Source organism: Terrapene carolina, unplaced genomic scaffold (assembly GCF_002925995.2).
Source record: "Terrapene carolina triunguis isolate 2854851 unplaced genomic scaffold, T_m_triunguis-2.0 Scaffold194, whole genome shotgun sequence".
In the NCBI taxonomy this organism is placed as follows: Eukaryota; Metazoa; Chordata; order Testudines; family Emydidae; genus Terrapene; species Terrapene triunguis.
In genome coordinates this window covers 699257-712196 of record NW_020664545.1, presented here as the reverse complement: position 1 = coordinate 712196, position 12940 = coordinate 699257, and the positions used below count along the sequence as shown (strand labels likewise).

The window sequence follows — 12940 nt, the reverse complement described above, 5'->3', positions numbered from 1 at the left end:
ACACACTGACAGGGGTCAGCCAAGACATGTTGGATTTATTCTGTTCCTGTGACATTCCCTTCCATTGTGGCCATCTAGGTTCTGCTCCATCATATGTGACACTACCCCTCAACGCAGAACCCACAGATGGCAAGCAAGAACAGGATGAGGTTAGTCCAGTTTATAAAAGGCATGGTCATTTTTGTATATGTTTTTGAAATATTTAAAAAAAACTTTCAAAGTATATGGAAGATACTTTAAAGAGTCTTAGTAGCCTGCCTCAATTTGTGCTTGGGGCTACCTGATAGTGCACAGTAGAAGAAAATGATTACTCAGCAGCATGGGGGTTAATTCTGTTCTGATCTCAGATAGGAGGTACAGGTTTTGTTTGTTTTTTAAATTATGCCCACTAATTTCGTGTCATATGCCAAGAAAGAAAAAGGAGCACAGTTTTTGTTCATGATGCCCTACCTGACGGATGGGGGCATTCAACACCTATTTGTAAAGTTAGTGAAATACCTTGCTCGAGTTTTCCAGCTCACCTCTAAGCTTTAGAGCACCAAACTCCACAGGCCAGGGTCTACCAGAGTGCCTTTTTATGTCAGTGTGTGCTCCCCGCTGACTCAACAGCAGCTCTAAATGCAGGGTGGAAAGTTGGTTCCTTCATCACTAATTGTTACAGCAGCACATTTAATTATAATAAAGCAGCAGGACTGGCTGAATGTTCTCCATCAAGACTTCTTTCCACAGAAAATTGGGTTTTTAGTTAATTTTTTTGTAAAAAGTATCTGCATTCTATGGAAAATTTTGATATTTTTTATTGAAAGTCTGAAAACTGAAGAGCTGTAGTTTGGGTCTCCTGTGCTTCCATTCTTCTCTCTGGGGCAGGCTCTCCAGTTAGACTTCTTCTCCCATGATGCCCTACAGCTGTGTGACTTGTAATGCCTGACCCTTCCCACTAAGACACCCTGGTGTATCATGGGAGATATAGTCAGACCAGCCTTTAAGGAGCATGGCACTGAGGCATCCAAACTGCAATTCCCATGAGCCACCATAACAACATTTCCAAATCCAAATGTTGTGGTTTTGTTGGTTTTTTCAGTTTGTTTTTTTGCTAAAATATCAAAATTTTCCATGGGAAAAAAGCTCCATCTTCCTACCAGCTCTAACAAACATGTATGTAGTGCTTGGCACTCTGCAATGAGGAGATTGGAGCCAGTAAGCGGAGTTCCTCATATCAGCCAGAAAGTCAGCTGGCCCCATCTACACTCACAGTTCACCTTGGTAGAGGAGAGACTGAACGGTAAACTCAGACTGATCACACGGCCCAGGTTTTAGAAGCTGTTTGTGCTTGCATGTCCTCATGCCTGACCCTCAGTGACTTTTGCAGCATTGTGATACACAACATATGCTGAACAAAGCCTTGCACAAAGTTGCCCACTGCGACAACTGCATTTGCTTAGCAATGCGGTTATACTTGTACACAAAACATTGAACTCTAAGAAACATTCCATGGTTACACAGCCTTTGGTGATCGGTATTTACCCTGCAGAACCCTCTCCAAATCCTTTTATGGAAGTGGTGGGAAATGGCATCCAAATCTCAGGGAAGCACATCCACTTTTGCTCAGAATCAAGTGTCTTCTCTCCTACTAAAGGGCTCTCTGGAAAGGGCAGACACTGTAGCAGTAGGACACTGATACCTAACGCAAGTATTTTTAAAAAGTGCAATGTATTAATAAACATTTTGATATATTTTTGGTCTCAGTTAAGGCTATTACATTAACAATTCTGTAAACCACAAAGGAACTTGTCATAAAACATACAAAAAAATGGAGTAAGGCAAAACCTAGGGACTCTAATTCACCTTCGGACCTATTAGAGCCCATCGTAAGCAAATACAAAAAGGCACAGCAGGAGAAACTAAGGTCACTAGAGTCTTCCTGCAGACTCAAGTCTCCGTATTTTACTCTGACCAGAGCAGATTTAGATTCTACTTTCCCCCTCCCGCACCAGTTTCTTGTAATTTGTTTACAAATAGCAGGATATTGTTTGTTTTAAGCAACCCTGCTTAACCCTTAGAGTGCTGAGAGTTCCAGACTGACTCCAATGACTTCTTAAGGCAAGTGCACAAGTTCACAATCCTTAAAGGAGGGTCAGAGCTAAAAGTTGTGGTCCCAATTTTTAAAAAATTCCAACATTTTAAATATTTCATTCATCTATGCATGAAATGCGTGAGTAAGGGTCTGAAAACCTCCGCTTCACTTTTGCTGTTGGTTCATATTCGTCCAAAGGTTCCTGAGTTTGGGCCACAACAGACCCTTGTGCAATGTATACGGAGTGAATTTTATCAGTTCGCCTTGCTAGCCGGTCCCTCCGTCTCACCACTGGCTGAGACTCTTCAGCTGATGTTCTTCCCTGGGATTCTGTCAGTTTGGGAATCCCATACGGAAGTTTTATATTTGCCGTCGGCATCACTGGATTTCGGCAGGGGACTTTCATCTTGACCAGCATTGATGATGGTCTGCGCCTTGTAACTGAGGAGAATGTAGAGGCCAGTGGAAGAGAAATGCTGGGTCCTCCGCAAGAGTCTTTGGCAGGCACACTGGGGCACTGACCATGGCACTGGAATTCAGACAGCGTGGTTCCTTTAAAGAAAGGAAAAGCTACTTGGAATTAAAGTGCATTTAAAAAAATGTAAATTGACATGACTGGTTCTGACCAGATGTCACAAAATATGTAAAATATGAAATAATGTAGAGGGTAAAAAAAAAAGCACACACTACCTTAATACTGACCTTCAGTATCCAGTCGCCCTATTCGGTCCTCTGGCAGGCTCTCCGTGCTCACTGAGGTCTCAGAGTCTAAATTTTCCTCATCAGAGCCTTGCTGGTCAAGCTCAGGTAATCGGTAAGTTATGTCTTCCCTGCATCAAACACATATAGATCGTAGCACTCCAGAAAGACACTGACTTACAATATTTACCAATGCTGCTGACATGAACTATTCTAGGCAGAGCAGACTTTAGAAGCAAAGCAGTCCTGGACCTATACCTCACCAAATTTCATCTGAAAATATTTCCTTTGCCTGTTACCTTTTACTGCCTCTCCTCTTCTCCATTCTGACCTTGTAAATTATGTTTGAAATGCAACACAGAAGTAAAGCAGCATGTTGTGTTGCCTCCCAGGACATGAGGCATAAGCTCAATGGATTTAATTAGAAATGTGAAGCCGGGACTCACTTTTCCTCTTTTATTGACTGTATGCGTTCTATCAGAATCTCCTTTTCCCGGTTATCAACATCAGACACCTCGTCTTCCTCCCGCAGTGATCCCAGCTCAGGGAAGCTGTTGTCATTTCCCTTGTCTTGTGGGCTTTTACTCTGTAAGAAAGTTGGATGTGTCATGCTTCATGATCAGGAGTAGGACCTCTCACATTACCTCCGGACAGAAAGTTAGTTATAAAAGACGGGCAGGCGAAGATAGGGCAAGTCAAGGGCTCCCACAGAGGTAGTGAGGGGTGGAGTGTTAGTAATCCATTCCATATATACAGATATGTTTGAATAGGTCACACAGTAGTTTTAATTTGCCTTGAAAGTTTAAAATCACCTGATTTATTTTAACATTTTTCTTTTTTCACGTTTTTCAATGTAGAGAGTACGTTTGCCAACACTTGTTTAGCTGTGAGAGTTAACTACAAATTCTTGTTCCATTCAGTATGAGCACAGGTTAGAACTTCATTAATAAGAAATAGTGAAGTGAAGAAGGCATTGGATAATAGCAGTGCATGCATTCTGGGGAAAGGGCTGCAGTGATGCATGCAGTCTGGAATGTTTTGAAATTTATTTCATACCACATAAGTTATAATAAGCAGCAAATGTCCCGTCATGCTGTGGTGCCATAGGAGAATTAACCATGCACTATAAACACATCAGGTCTTGTACATACCAGCACCCCCTCATAAGGAGAAGAAAACCCAAGTTTTACAGGCCAGAGCTAGAGAAAGATGAAGACCAAATTCACTACATCATGGTAACTTCAGAAAGTTGTTTTTTCTGATCAGAAGAGTTACATTAAAACTTTGTATGTCAGACTTAATGGTAATGTCGATAGTTCTATCACTGATATTTTGCATTGTATGTGTTTGGAGGTTCCATAAAAGCAATATTTAAGGTTTTAAAAACATTTTGATCTACCCAAGCACAAAGATATTGGATCTTTCATTATCAAAAAGAACAGGAGTACTTGTGGCACCTTAGAGACTAACAAATTTATTTGAGCATAAGCTTTCGTGGGCTACAGCTTATGCTCAAATAAATTTGTTTGTCTCTAAGGTGCCACAAGTACTCCTGTTCTTTTTGCGGATAGACTAACATGGCTGCTACTCTGAAACCTTTCATTATCAAAGACCTTCTTACTCCATTGAACGTATTTTAACCTTCTAAAGCAACTTGTTGGCAGTATCAACTGGAGTCATATCAGTAGTTTTCTAATTCTTATTATAGGTCAGACAGATCTAGGTGGTTTTCGGGTTTTTTTTTTTTTTTAACTCTAACTGATTTTTCACTTATATCAGATTTCTAGTATTTTTCACTTATATACAGACCAGCTGTATCAGGTTTTGAATCAGCAAATAGAAGGCCACTATCTTGAGGTCCATATGTGGAATCTCATTGCTTGGCTGTCACACTTCTTACATCCAGGATTAAAAACAGACATGCAAGGTTAACACATACTTGTCTAACACTATTTAACTGCCAAACAAAAGGCTCTCTTCATCCCATTGATTTTAAAGCAAAACTCCACAGTGAAGTCTGGAGGGAAGTTCTGCTTTAATTTATTTTTTAAATCAATGGCATGATCAGGCCAAAGAATTGTGAAGAAGTCTCACTCAGTGCAAGTTCTGTTTGGTACTGAGAGCCTTTGTTTGTGCAGTTAGACTGCAAGTCCTTTGGGGTAGGGGTGGTCACATGTCTGACACTGACGGAATCTCTTGTAAAGCACTGGAAGCGCACACAGTGATGTGTGTCAGCTTCTCACTTGGGCTGACTCAAATCCTAGCTCCACATGTACAACAGTTTCACAGCAACAGAGGGGTAGCCGTGTTTGTCGCTTTTTACAGAACCAGACTAAGAGTCCCGTGGCACCTTATAGACTAACAGACGTATTGGAGCATAAGCTTTCGTGGGTGAATACGTATGCTCCAATACGTCTGTTAGTCTATAAGGTGCCACCGGACTCTTTGTCAAGTTTCACAGCAAGTTCCCTAACTCCAGTTCACTCCCTACACTTCTACCTCTGGCCTCCAGATATGTTCCCAAAGAGCTTTTCTTTTTGCATTTTAAATTAGGAAGTTTTGTGGTACCACTTCCATGAGAGCAACTATAGTTAGGGTTACCTCAGCATTTCCATGATAACCACCATTTTCAGTCACTCATAGCTTTGTAAAACTTTCCCACCCTTTGGGCTGAAATTTTTCCAGGCCTGGTTCCTTTCTTACGTAGAGTTTATTTTTTTTTTTTTTACTTTCCCCCAAAAATTATTCAGCCATTTAAGACAGCTGGAAATTAATTAACTTTTACTAATTGTTGTGAAGGCCAAGACTATAACAGGGTTAAAAAAAAAAACTAGATAAATTCATGGAGGATAGGTCCATCAGTGGCTATTAGCCAGGATGGGCGGGGATGGTGTCCCTAGCCTCTGTTTGCCAGAAGCTGGGAATGGGTGACAGGGGATGGATCACTTGATGATTCCCTGTTCTGTTCATTCCCTTTGGGACACCTGGCATTGGCCACTGTCAGAGCACAGGATACTGGGCTAGATGGACCTTTGGTCTGACCCAGTCTGGCCGTTATGTTCTTATGTAATTAAACAAAAAAATATATTTGTTTAAAGCCACTCTAGTGCCAAAAAAGGAGGGAAATAGCCCTCGCAAAGGAAAGTGTCCTGGTGACACTCCGTGTTGATTGCGCCACATTTGGAAATTGCTCTTCTTACGTGGGCAGGAGTTACTACTCTGACAATGATCCCAGTGCTGGCAGCCTGTACTCTATGCACACTTGAAGCTATACACTCATCTCTCGAGTCCCCTAGTCCCAGTCAACCAGTATCTGGTAAAGGGATGCTCGTCCCTCTGATCTCTCTGAACTGCCTCCTCAGCTGAGAAAAATGAACACTGGGGCTAGGAGCCCGAAGTTGTAGGCCCACCTCTTCCATTCAAGGGCCTTAATTCTCTGCATTCCACAACTTCTTAGGAAAGCCTCACACCACTCTTTTTGGCAGGGGGGCTGGACAATTTGTATAGTGGGGGTGCTGAGAGCCATTGAACCAAACTGTAAACTCTGTATATCATGGAAACCACTTCAAGCCCCAGTACCCGTAGTTCCAGGACCTATGCCTTTTGGGAGGCAAATACCATTGCCCCTGCTTGAAAGAAGCAGTAACTGAGTCCCAGAGAGGTGACATGACTTGCTCAAAGACACACACGAAGTTTGTTGCAGAACTAGATACAGAATCCAGATCTCTGAGTGGGTGACTCCTGTTTTATACTAAACCACCGTGCCTTAGAGAAAAGGTATCAGCTCTTTGTACTATGCACAAATATATACATAATTTATGATTGCTCCCACCCCAAACATTATGCTTTTGATCACCGTCCATGCCATTGCAGAGCTAACTATCCAGGAAGGGGACTTTGGCACACTCAGCATAGCTGAGCTTTTCATGGAAGTATCAGAGACTAAAGTGAGAGCACACTTTGAACAAGTGAATCACCATATCCTCTGAAATGAAGGAATCCCCTTTAGGTTACTTGGCACCGAACAGGCACAACCGCTTCACAATCCTACTTACAGAGTTGCTGGGCTGGTGCCCAGATGCTCTCTGTACTTCCATAATCAAGAGGGGCTCCCTCCCCAGCACACGGAGCTCATTCAAACTCAGACTTCCACATGGAAAGAGGCCTAGTTCCCACTGCAACACTGGGCTGGGCCAACCCCCTTTTCATTATAATCCAAGATCAGTAACCAGCATTTGGTCTTTGACAAGCTGAGCAGGCTGGGAATGGTGAGGCTATCGTGCATTTCCCCCACCCCAAGAAGTCCACGATAGAGCCCCTGTTGGATGTGGGGGCTGTTACTCATTGTAGCACTTACCGTGTTCTGTCGGAGCAATGAGAGTCGGCGGAAAGCAATGCTCTCAGCTGCTTCCAACTGGCTAATTTCATCCATTTTAATCTTGTATTTTCTCATCTGCTCCTTTATTAGCATTTCCACACACCTGTGTGAAAGTGCAAGAGTTCATTCAGCAACCTGCTCCCTGGATACTTACACATGCTTTGGGGACAACCATGGGGGATGGGATGTGTCACTAACACATGGACAGATCTTCAAAAACACTGGCAGCGAATACACCCAGCTCAGGGATGTTAGACACACATGTGGATGGCCCCCTCTCAAACCAAAGTCTCCAGAGGCACTTTCTTTACAGGGTGGTGCTGTATGAGTGTGGGGTGAAGTCTACACACAAACAAGCAGGACTGGGCGCAACCAAAAGCAGTGCTACAGATGATACATGTTCTTACTTGGATACCCAGAACCTTGCACACTGTGACTCCATGCAACAATGGTAAGTGAACAAGCATCACCCACGGCGCTAGCAATTTCTATTTCCTCTACCTGCTGTCCTCTCCCTGCTCCGGCACAGACACTGGTGGGTATAGAATGTTCCCACAACTGCCCTTCTCCACCTTTACAGCCCCACAGGAAGAGCAAACGGAATCAGAAGTTGGAAAAAGCCACTGCTTTATTATTTTTCAAACACTTCTTTCATTTCTGCTCTGGCTCTTTATTTAAAATGACTGAGGCAGGTCCAAGGCCAGCAACATAGGAAGGGTGGGGATAAGCAGAGAGAGCTAGAGAAGCTGCAGTAAGGCCAGCGATGCTAGTGATTAGCACAAAGAGGATATGGGCACAACTCTCAACTAAGAAGGGAGGCTCAGAGGTAAAGGCTGAAGGGCTCCCAAGTAGGCAAGTGACAGTGTTTAATTTCTGTGCCATACCATGTAAGTAATGGGTCCTATCTCAATACAGCTATAGGACAGCTGTTTATACAGGAATGGTGCTACTTTTTGGCCCAATTATGATTTTTATTTTACACGTATAGATTAATACCACCATGCTGTACATATCCCCCTCCATCCATCCAAGCCCTGCTTGCAACACAAATAAAGGAATCAAATTTATAACATTTTCTAGCATTAGTTTGAATTCAGAATTGTGAAGACTCTTAATTGTAAATAAAGTTACAGTAGTACCCTGATATCCTCATCAAGATTGGGGCCTGTTGTGCCAAAGCCACAGACATCAGTGGCAGAGCTAGGATTAGAATTCAGGATTTACTGGCTCCTAATTCTGCACTCAGTCCTCCTGCCAACAGGGCTCGAACAAAGTTTGTTACACTGGATAGCTCTAACATGAATCAAACTGCAAGAGGTAGACACGGTGCACATGACAGCACCAGAGACACACACCCAGCTGGAAGAGCAATTTCACCTCATACAGACTTCTGCAGCAAGCCAAGTGCTGAGACTTACATGGTTGTCTTTGAGACGTCCTTCATACTGGTTAGTGGGTCAGAATTATCAGGGCAGCGCAGGAGACATGGAGCAAAGACAATGGCCAGAGCATTGGGTGACATACGGTTGACGTCTTCTATTAGAGCCACTCTGAAATTCAATGTTTGGAACAAAATGAAAGTTTCTTAGTAAATCTTGATAGAAAACAAATGATCTGATCAAACTTTGCTAGTGTCTCAGCATGGCAGCTGAGGGGGGAAGCTCCAGAAGGTTCAATGCACGCAAGAGGTTAGGGAAACTTTTTTTTAAACAAGTGAATTTCACATCTTGTTGCATGAAAGAGAACATGAATCCACGTAGCCGGAGGTAGCCTGGATGTGCCTTGGCCAGCCACTCTGTGTCCCCTCTCTTGTGAGTCAGTTATCACTCTATTTTCAGGTTCCTACTTGGGTCCCCTCAGCTGAAAGCAGATCCTTCCACTTCATGCCCCCTTGCCAGCGGTACCCAGCTCATCACTAGAACACTCACAGTGCTCATGTTGCTTCTGCCATTCAACTGCGCTAACATCCTCATAGTATCTGCCATCCAACCACACGAATCCCTGCATTCCAGGCTGCTCAAACCCACCGCCACTCAACCAGGACTTACAATGCTCTCAGAGCTAATGCTGCTTGGCTCACACCTGATACAATTGGACTGGCTTGCAGGAAAGAGAGAGCACATGCGTGCACACAAACTGCCAACCCTAAATTCTCACCCTTGTCATGTCAGTCTTTCACACAAAGCAGTAAAATCCCCACTCAGATCCCCAAAAGGGTCAGGCTGTCAGAAAGCTTCCAAGACAAATTCAAAATCCTACATGATAAATATACTTATCTCTGGTTTATGTGGCTTTTTTAACAGTAATTGGAAAGTGAGACCAGAGAGAGAACGGACCCGGCGCAGAGAAAACCCAAAGGAAAGGAAAGGTCATTACTTGACGAGGTGAAAGATGAGTCGCTCCAGGGTGTTGTGATTGGCTTGTGGAAGCTGTTCAAGGACACTGTAAATGGCAACAAGTTGCTCCTGCTTTTCCGGTAACTCTGCATAAGAAGAGACGAGCACAGCGAGATCAAGACACTCAAGAGCTCACAGCAGTTCTAAAGCACCAGTCAATTAATGCCAGAATATGTGAATGCTCTTGAAGGTGTTTGGGGATCTTAAGCTAAAACCATCTCTGAACCTCTTGTGTTGCTTAATACTTCAGAAGCCTTGGCTGTCACTTCATTTACTCACTCGATTATAAGTGAGTGACAACAGCACACACCAGATGGTATTAGTTTCCCCCCCTTTTCACATGCTTGTAACAGCATGGCAAGGACAGAGTGACAAATGCAAGGAATGTCAGACTCCAGGTCTGTTCACATATTTTGCACTTAATATACTAACATTTCCCCCCCCCACCGCCCCAAGAAAGGGGAGTGTCATTATAGATGCTGCTATGCTGAAAAGTGAGACAGGAATCTTGACATCAGAAAGCCAAAAAATGGATTTTCCCCCAGGAATTTCTGTTTCCTAGGACAAATTTTAGAGTGACTGCTGTAGAGATGACTAGGAAGAGGCCATATAACACACAGAGTTAGTGCCGGGGCACTAAATCCTTCTCCAAGACAGAGAACAATTGAAAACATTCCTGTTGCTCTAGAAATTGTTGACAAAACCCACCTACTGCTCGGAGAAAGTCACTGTACTGTGCAAAAGTCATGAGTGGGTCAGGTAACTCTCGCAGCCATTGCTTCAGGATGCCAGTGATGGTGTGAATGGGATAATTCTCTAGTTTCACTGAATTTGGATCTGAAAAGAGAGTTACTAGATTTAGCCCATCTGATTCCTTTGATGCACACAATCAGTTCCCAAAGAAGGGAGCCTACAAAGAATTCAAGCACTAGCCTATCTACTCCCCTGGAGCCCATGTGACTACTCAAAATGTGCCTGCAAGATATACATTTATGAGCATGAACAGATTAGCAAGCTAATCAGTAATACAGGCTCCATACTGCACAAGTTAGTGCAGAGCAGTTTTTCTGATAAGAAATAGTCTTACAGATGCTCTCAGAATAGCAGGGCAGCTGAATTATGTGCTGGGAAGCAGGAAAGGTTGACAGCATTATTTAGACATACCTGTCTGCAGCAACTGTTTCAGCTCCCTCATGCGATTTGCTGACCCTGATTTCCTGTAGATTCCTTCTGTGTAGAGGCCATGCATCTCCACATACTCTAGTAGTTTCTCCATGACAACTGGGACTGAATTCTTATCGCTAATTAAGGAACTCACACACACTCCGAAGTGACGGGAGTCTACACCTTGGTCGTTCTGGAATTGATACAGGTCAGGTGTCACATGGATTCCTGTTTCCAGGCTACCAACCTCATTTAAGTTAGGACCTCCTGCTATACCTAAATGAAAGCTTCATGTTTTATGCCATGCTTGTTACTAACTTTTGGTCACAAGACGCCCACTGGTGAGAATGGCGTCTGGGCTGCGGCACTGGGTGAGATTTTCAGTTGTTGGTACAATCAGGCCATCATTGCCTAACAGTTGGTTTAACACATTACACATGTGTACTCTGAGGGGAGGACTTCTCTTACCTTTTTTCCACAGGGCGATGTGCAGCAGCTCTGAGTTTTGGACATGCATTTCTTGTGGCAAATCAACTTGCAGGCTACAGAGGAGAGGGACTGTTACCAACAGATCAAAGCAGATTCAAATGCAGAGTTTCCTCTGTTTCCCATTTGCTGTTAGTCTCTATATAATCTGAATAAACTGCATACTGGAGTTTTCCCCAAAATACAAATTACCCTCTGCATGGGAGATGGAAAAATATTCTTAGCTGTAGGACTGCTCCAGTTGGGATATGCCAATATCACTTCAAGTCATTAGGAAACCCAAGTGGTCAGGAGGTTTTCCTCCCTCATTTCACCTCATCCTGAACTCTTCAGCCACAGAAAAGGGACATGTAGTTTCTTTGAGTGATGGTGTTGCTGCTGCTCCATGAAGTGGCTGGCAAGAATTGCCAGAACCCTACCTACCACCTGTGCCAGCCAGCTTGCACATGCACCCCCATGGCAACTTGTTCAGGTGCCCTCCACCTGCAAGGTCTTTCCTGCCCAGGCCCCACCACTTGCAAAGCGCTCTCAGCCCAGACCCCACCAACAAGGCTATGCCTGTGCCCACCAAAGTTGTAAGGATCTTCAATTTTTAAAAACCAAATGGCAAGAATGAGCCATTTCCACTTACTACTGCAAAGACAGGCCTTCTCCATAGGCCAGATGTAGGACGAGCACTGCTCACATGACTGCCGAATGCTCACTTGGTAGCTCGTGAACACATGGCCATTGTGCTCCTCAATCTGGGTGGGGGAAGGGGAGAAGTTAATGGCTCCCTTTGTTTGTTTCTAAAGAAAATAATCTGAGCTATCTCCACCTTATTTTTTCTCCTCTCTTCCACAATTAAAACTGATAGAGGGAAATCTGGCTTCTGGTGTAAGGCTAAACCAGTGGCTCTCAACCTTTCCAGACTACTGTACCCCCTGCAGGATTCTGATTTGTCATGCGTACCCCAAGTTTCACCTCACTTAACGACTTGCTTACAAAATCAGACATAAAAGTACAAAAGTGTCACAGCACACTTTTACGGAACAATGGCTGACTCTCTCATTTTTACCATATAATTATAAAATAAATCAATTGGAATATAAATATTGTACATCTATATAGGATACACTGTAATGTAGCAGTATAAACAACTCATTGTTTGTATGAAATTTTAGTCTGTTCTGACTATGCTAGTGCTTTTTATGTAGCCTGTTGTAAAATTAGACAAATATCTAGAAGAGTTGATGTACCCCCTAAAAGACCTCTGTGTACCCCTGGTTGAGAACCACTGCTCTCAACCCAAGATAATTAGTGTTGGTCTGTTTCATAATTAAGGCATTTATTAGACACAGTTACTTTAACCCAGTCACCCATCAGATGCAGTCTGCTACTAACATTTAGCAGTCAGCCCTCCCCTTTAAACGATTTCCTCATTTAAAAAAACCAGTCTGTCCTAAAAAGCATCCCAGGTGAGGTGAGATGTATGCATGCATTTAGGAACACACAAGGCTGCACAAGACAACAGACCAGTGATTCTTCTAATCCAGAAGCCAATGCTAGAAATTTGATGCAAGTGGTGAAAACCCACACTGACACCTAATTGCCTGGATTTGGCTCAATAACATCCTACCACTGCAAGTTCCACTGTGCAATTACACGCTGTTTTAAAATTGTGGCCTTTCAGTTTCACTAAAGTGCTCCTTGCTTGCTTGATGGGACAGGAATAAACAGAACCCTGACAGGCTAGAGGGATAT

At 43.4% G+C, this 12940-nt stretch overlaps 1 protein-coding gene across 8 annotated transcripts in view; it reads right to left on the bottom strand.

Moving 5' to 3' along the window:
* Nucleotides 1-1691: 1691 nt before the first annotated feature.
* The window catches only part of MYO9B (myosin IXB), a 76563-nt gene continuing 65314 nt past the window's right edge, over nucleotides 1692-12940 (bottom strand). For 4 of the 8 annotated variants that reach the window (XM_026654983.1, XM_026654988.1, XM_026654986.1 and 1 more), the window contains 11 exons: nucleotides 11829-11940; nucleotides 11180-11253; nucleotides 10712-10904; nucleotides 10256-10384; nucleotides 9528-9633; nucleotides 8570-8701; nucleotides 7131-7254; nucleotides 3925-3972; nucleotides 3220-3359; nucleotides 2777-2904; nucleotides 1692-2626 (listed from right to left, as the gene is read on the bottom strand). In XM_026654983.1, the coding sequence (XP_026510768.1) occupies nucleotides 2190-2626; nucleotides 2777-2904; nucleotides 3220-3359; nucleotides 3925-3972; nucleotides 7131-7254; nucleotides 8570-8701; nucleotides 9528-9633; nucleotides 10256-10384; nucleotides 10712-10904; nucleotides 11180-11253; nucleotides 11829-11940 (1623 nt within the window). In that variant the 3' untranslated portion in view covers nucleotides 1692-2189. Of the gene's footprint in view, nucleotides 2627-2764; nucleotides 2905-3219; nucleotides 3360-3924; nucleotides 3973-7130; nucleotides 7255-8569; nucleotides 8702-9527; nucleotides 9634-10255; nucleotides 10385-10711; nucleotides 10905-11179; nucleotides 11254-11828; nucleotides 11941-12940 lie in introns of all 8 variants that reach the window. The other 4 variants (XM_026654989.1, XM_026654990.1, XM_026654984.1 and 1 more) reach the window with 2 other exon arrangements.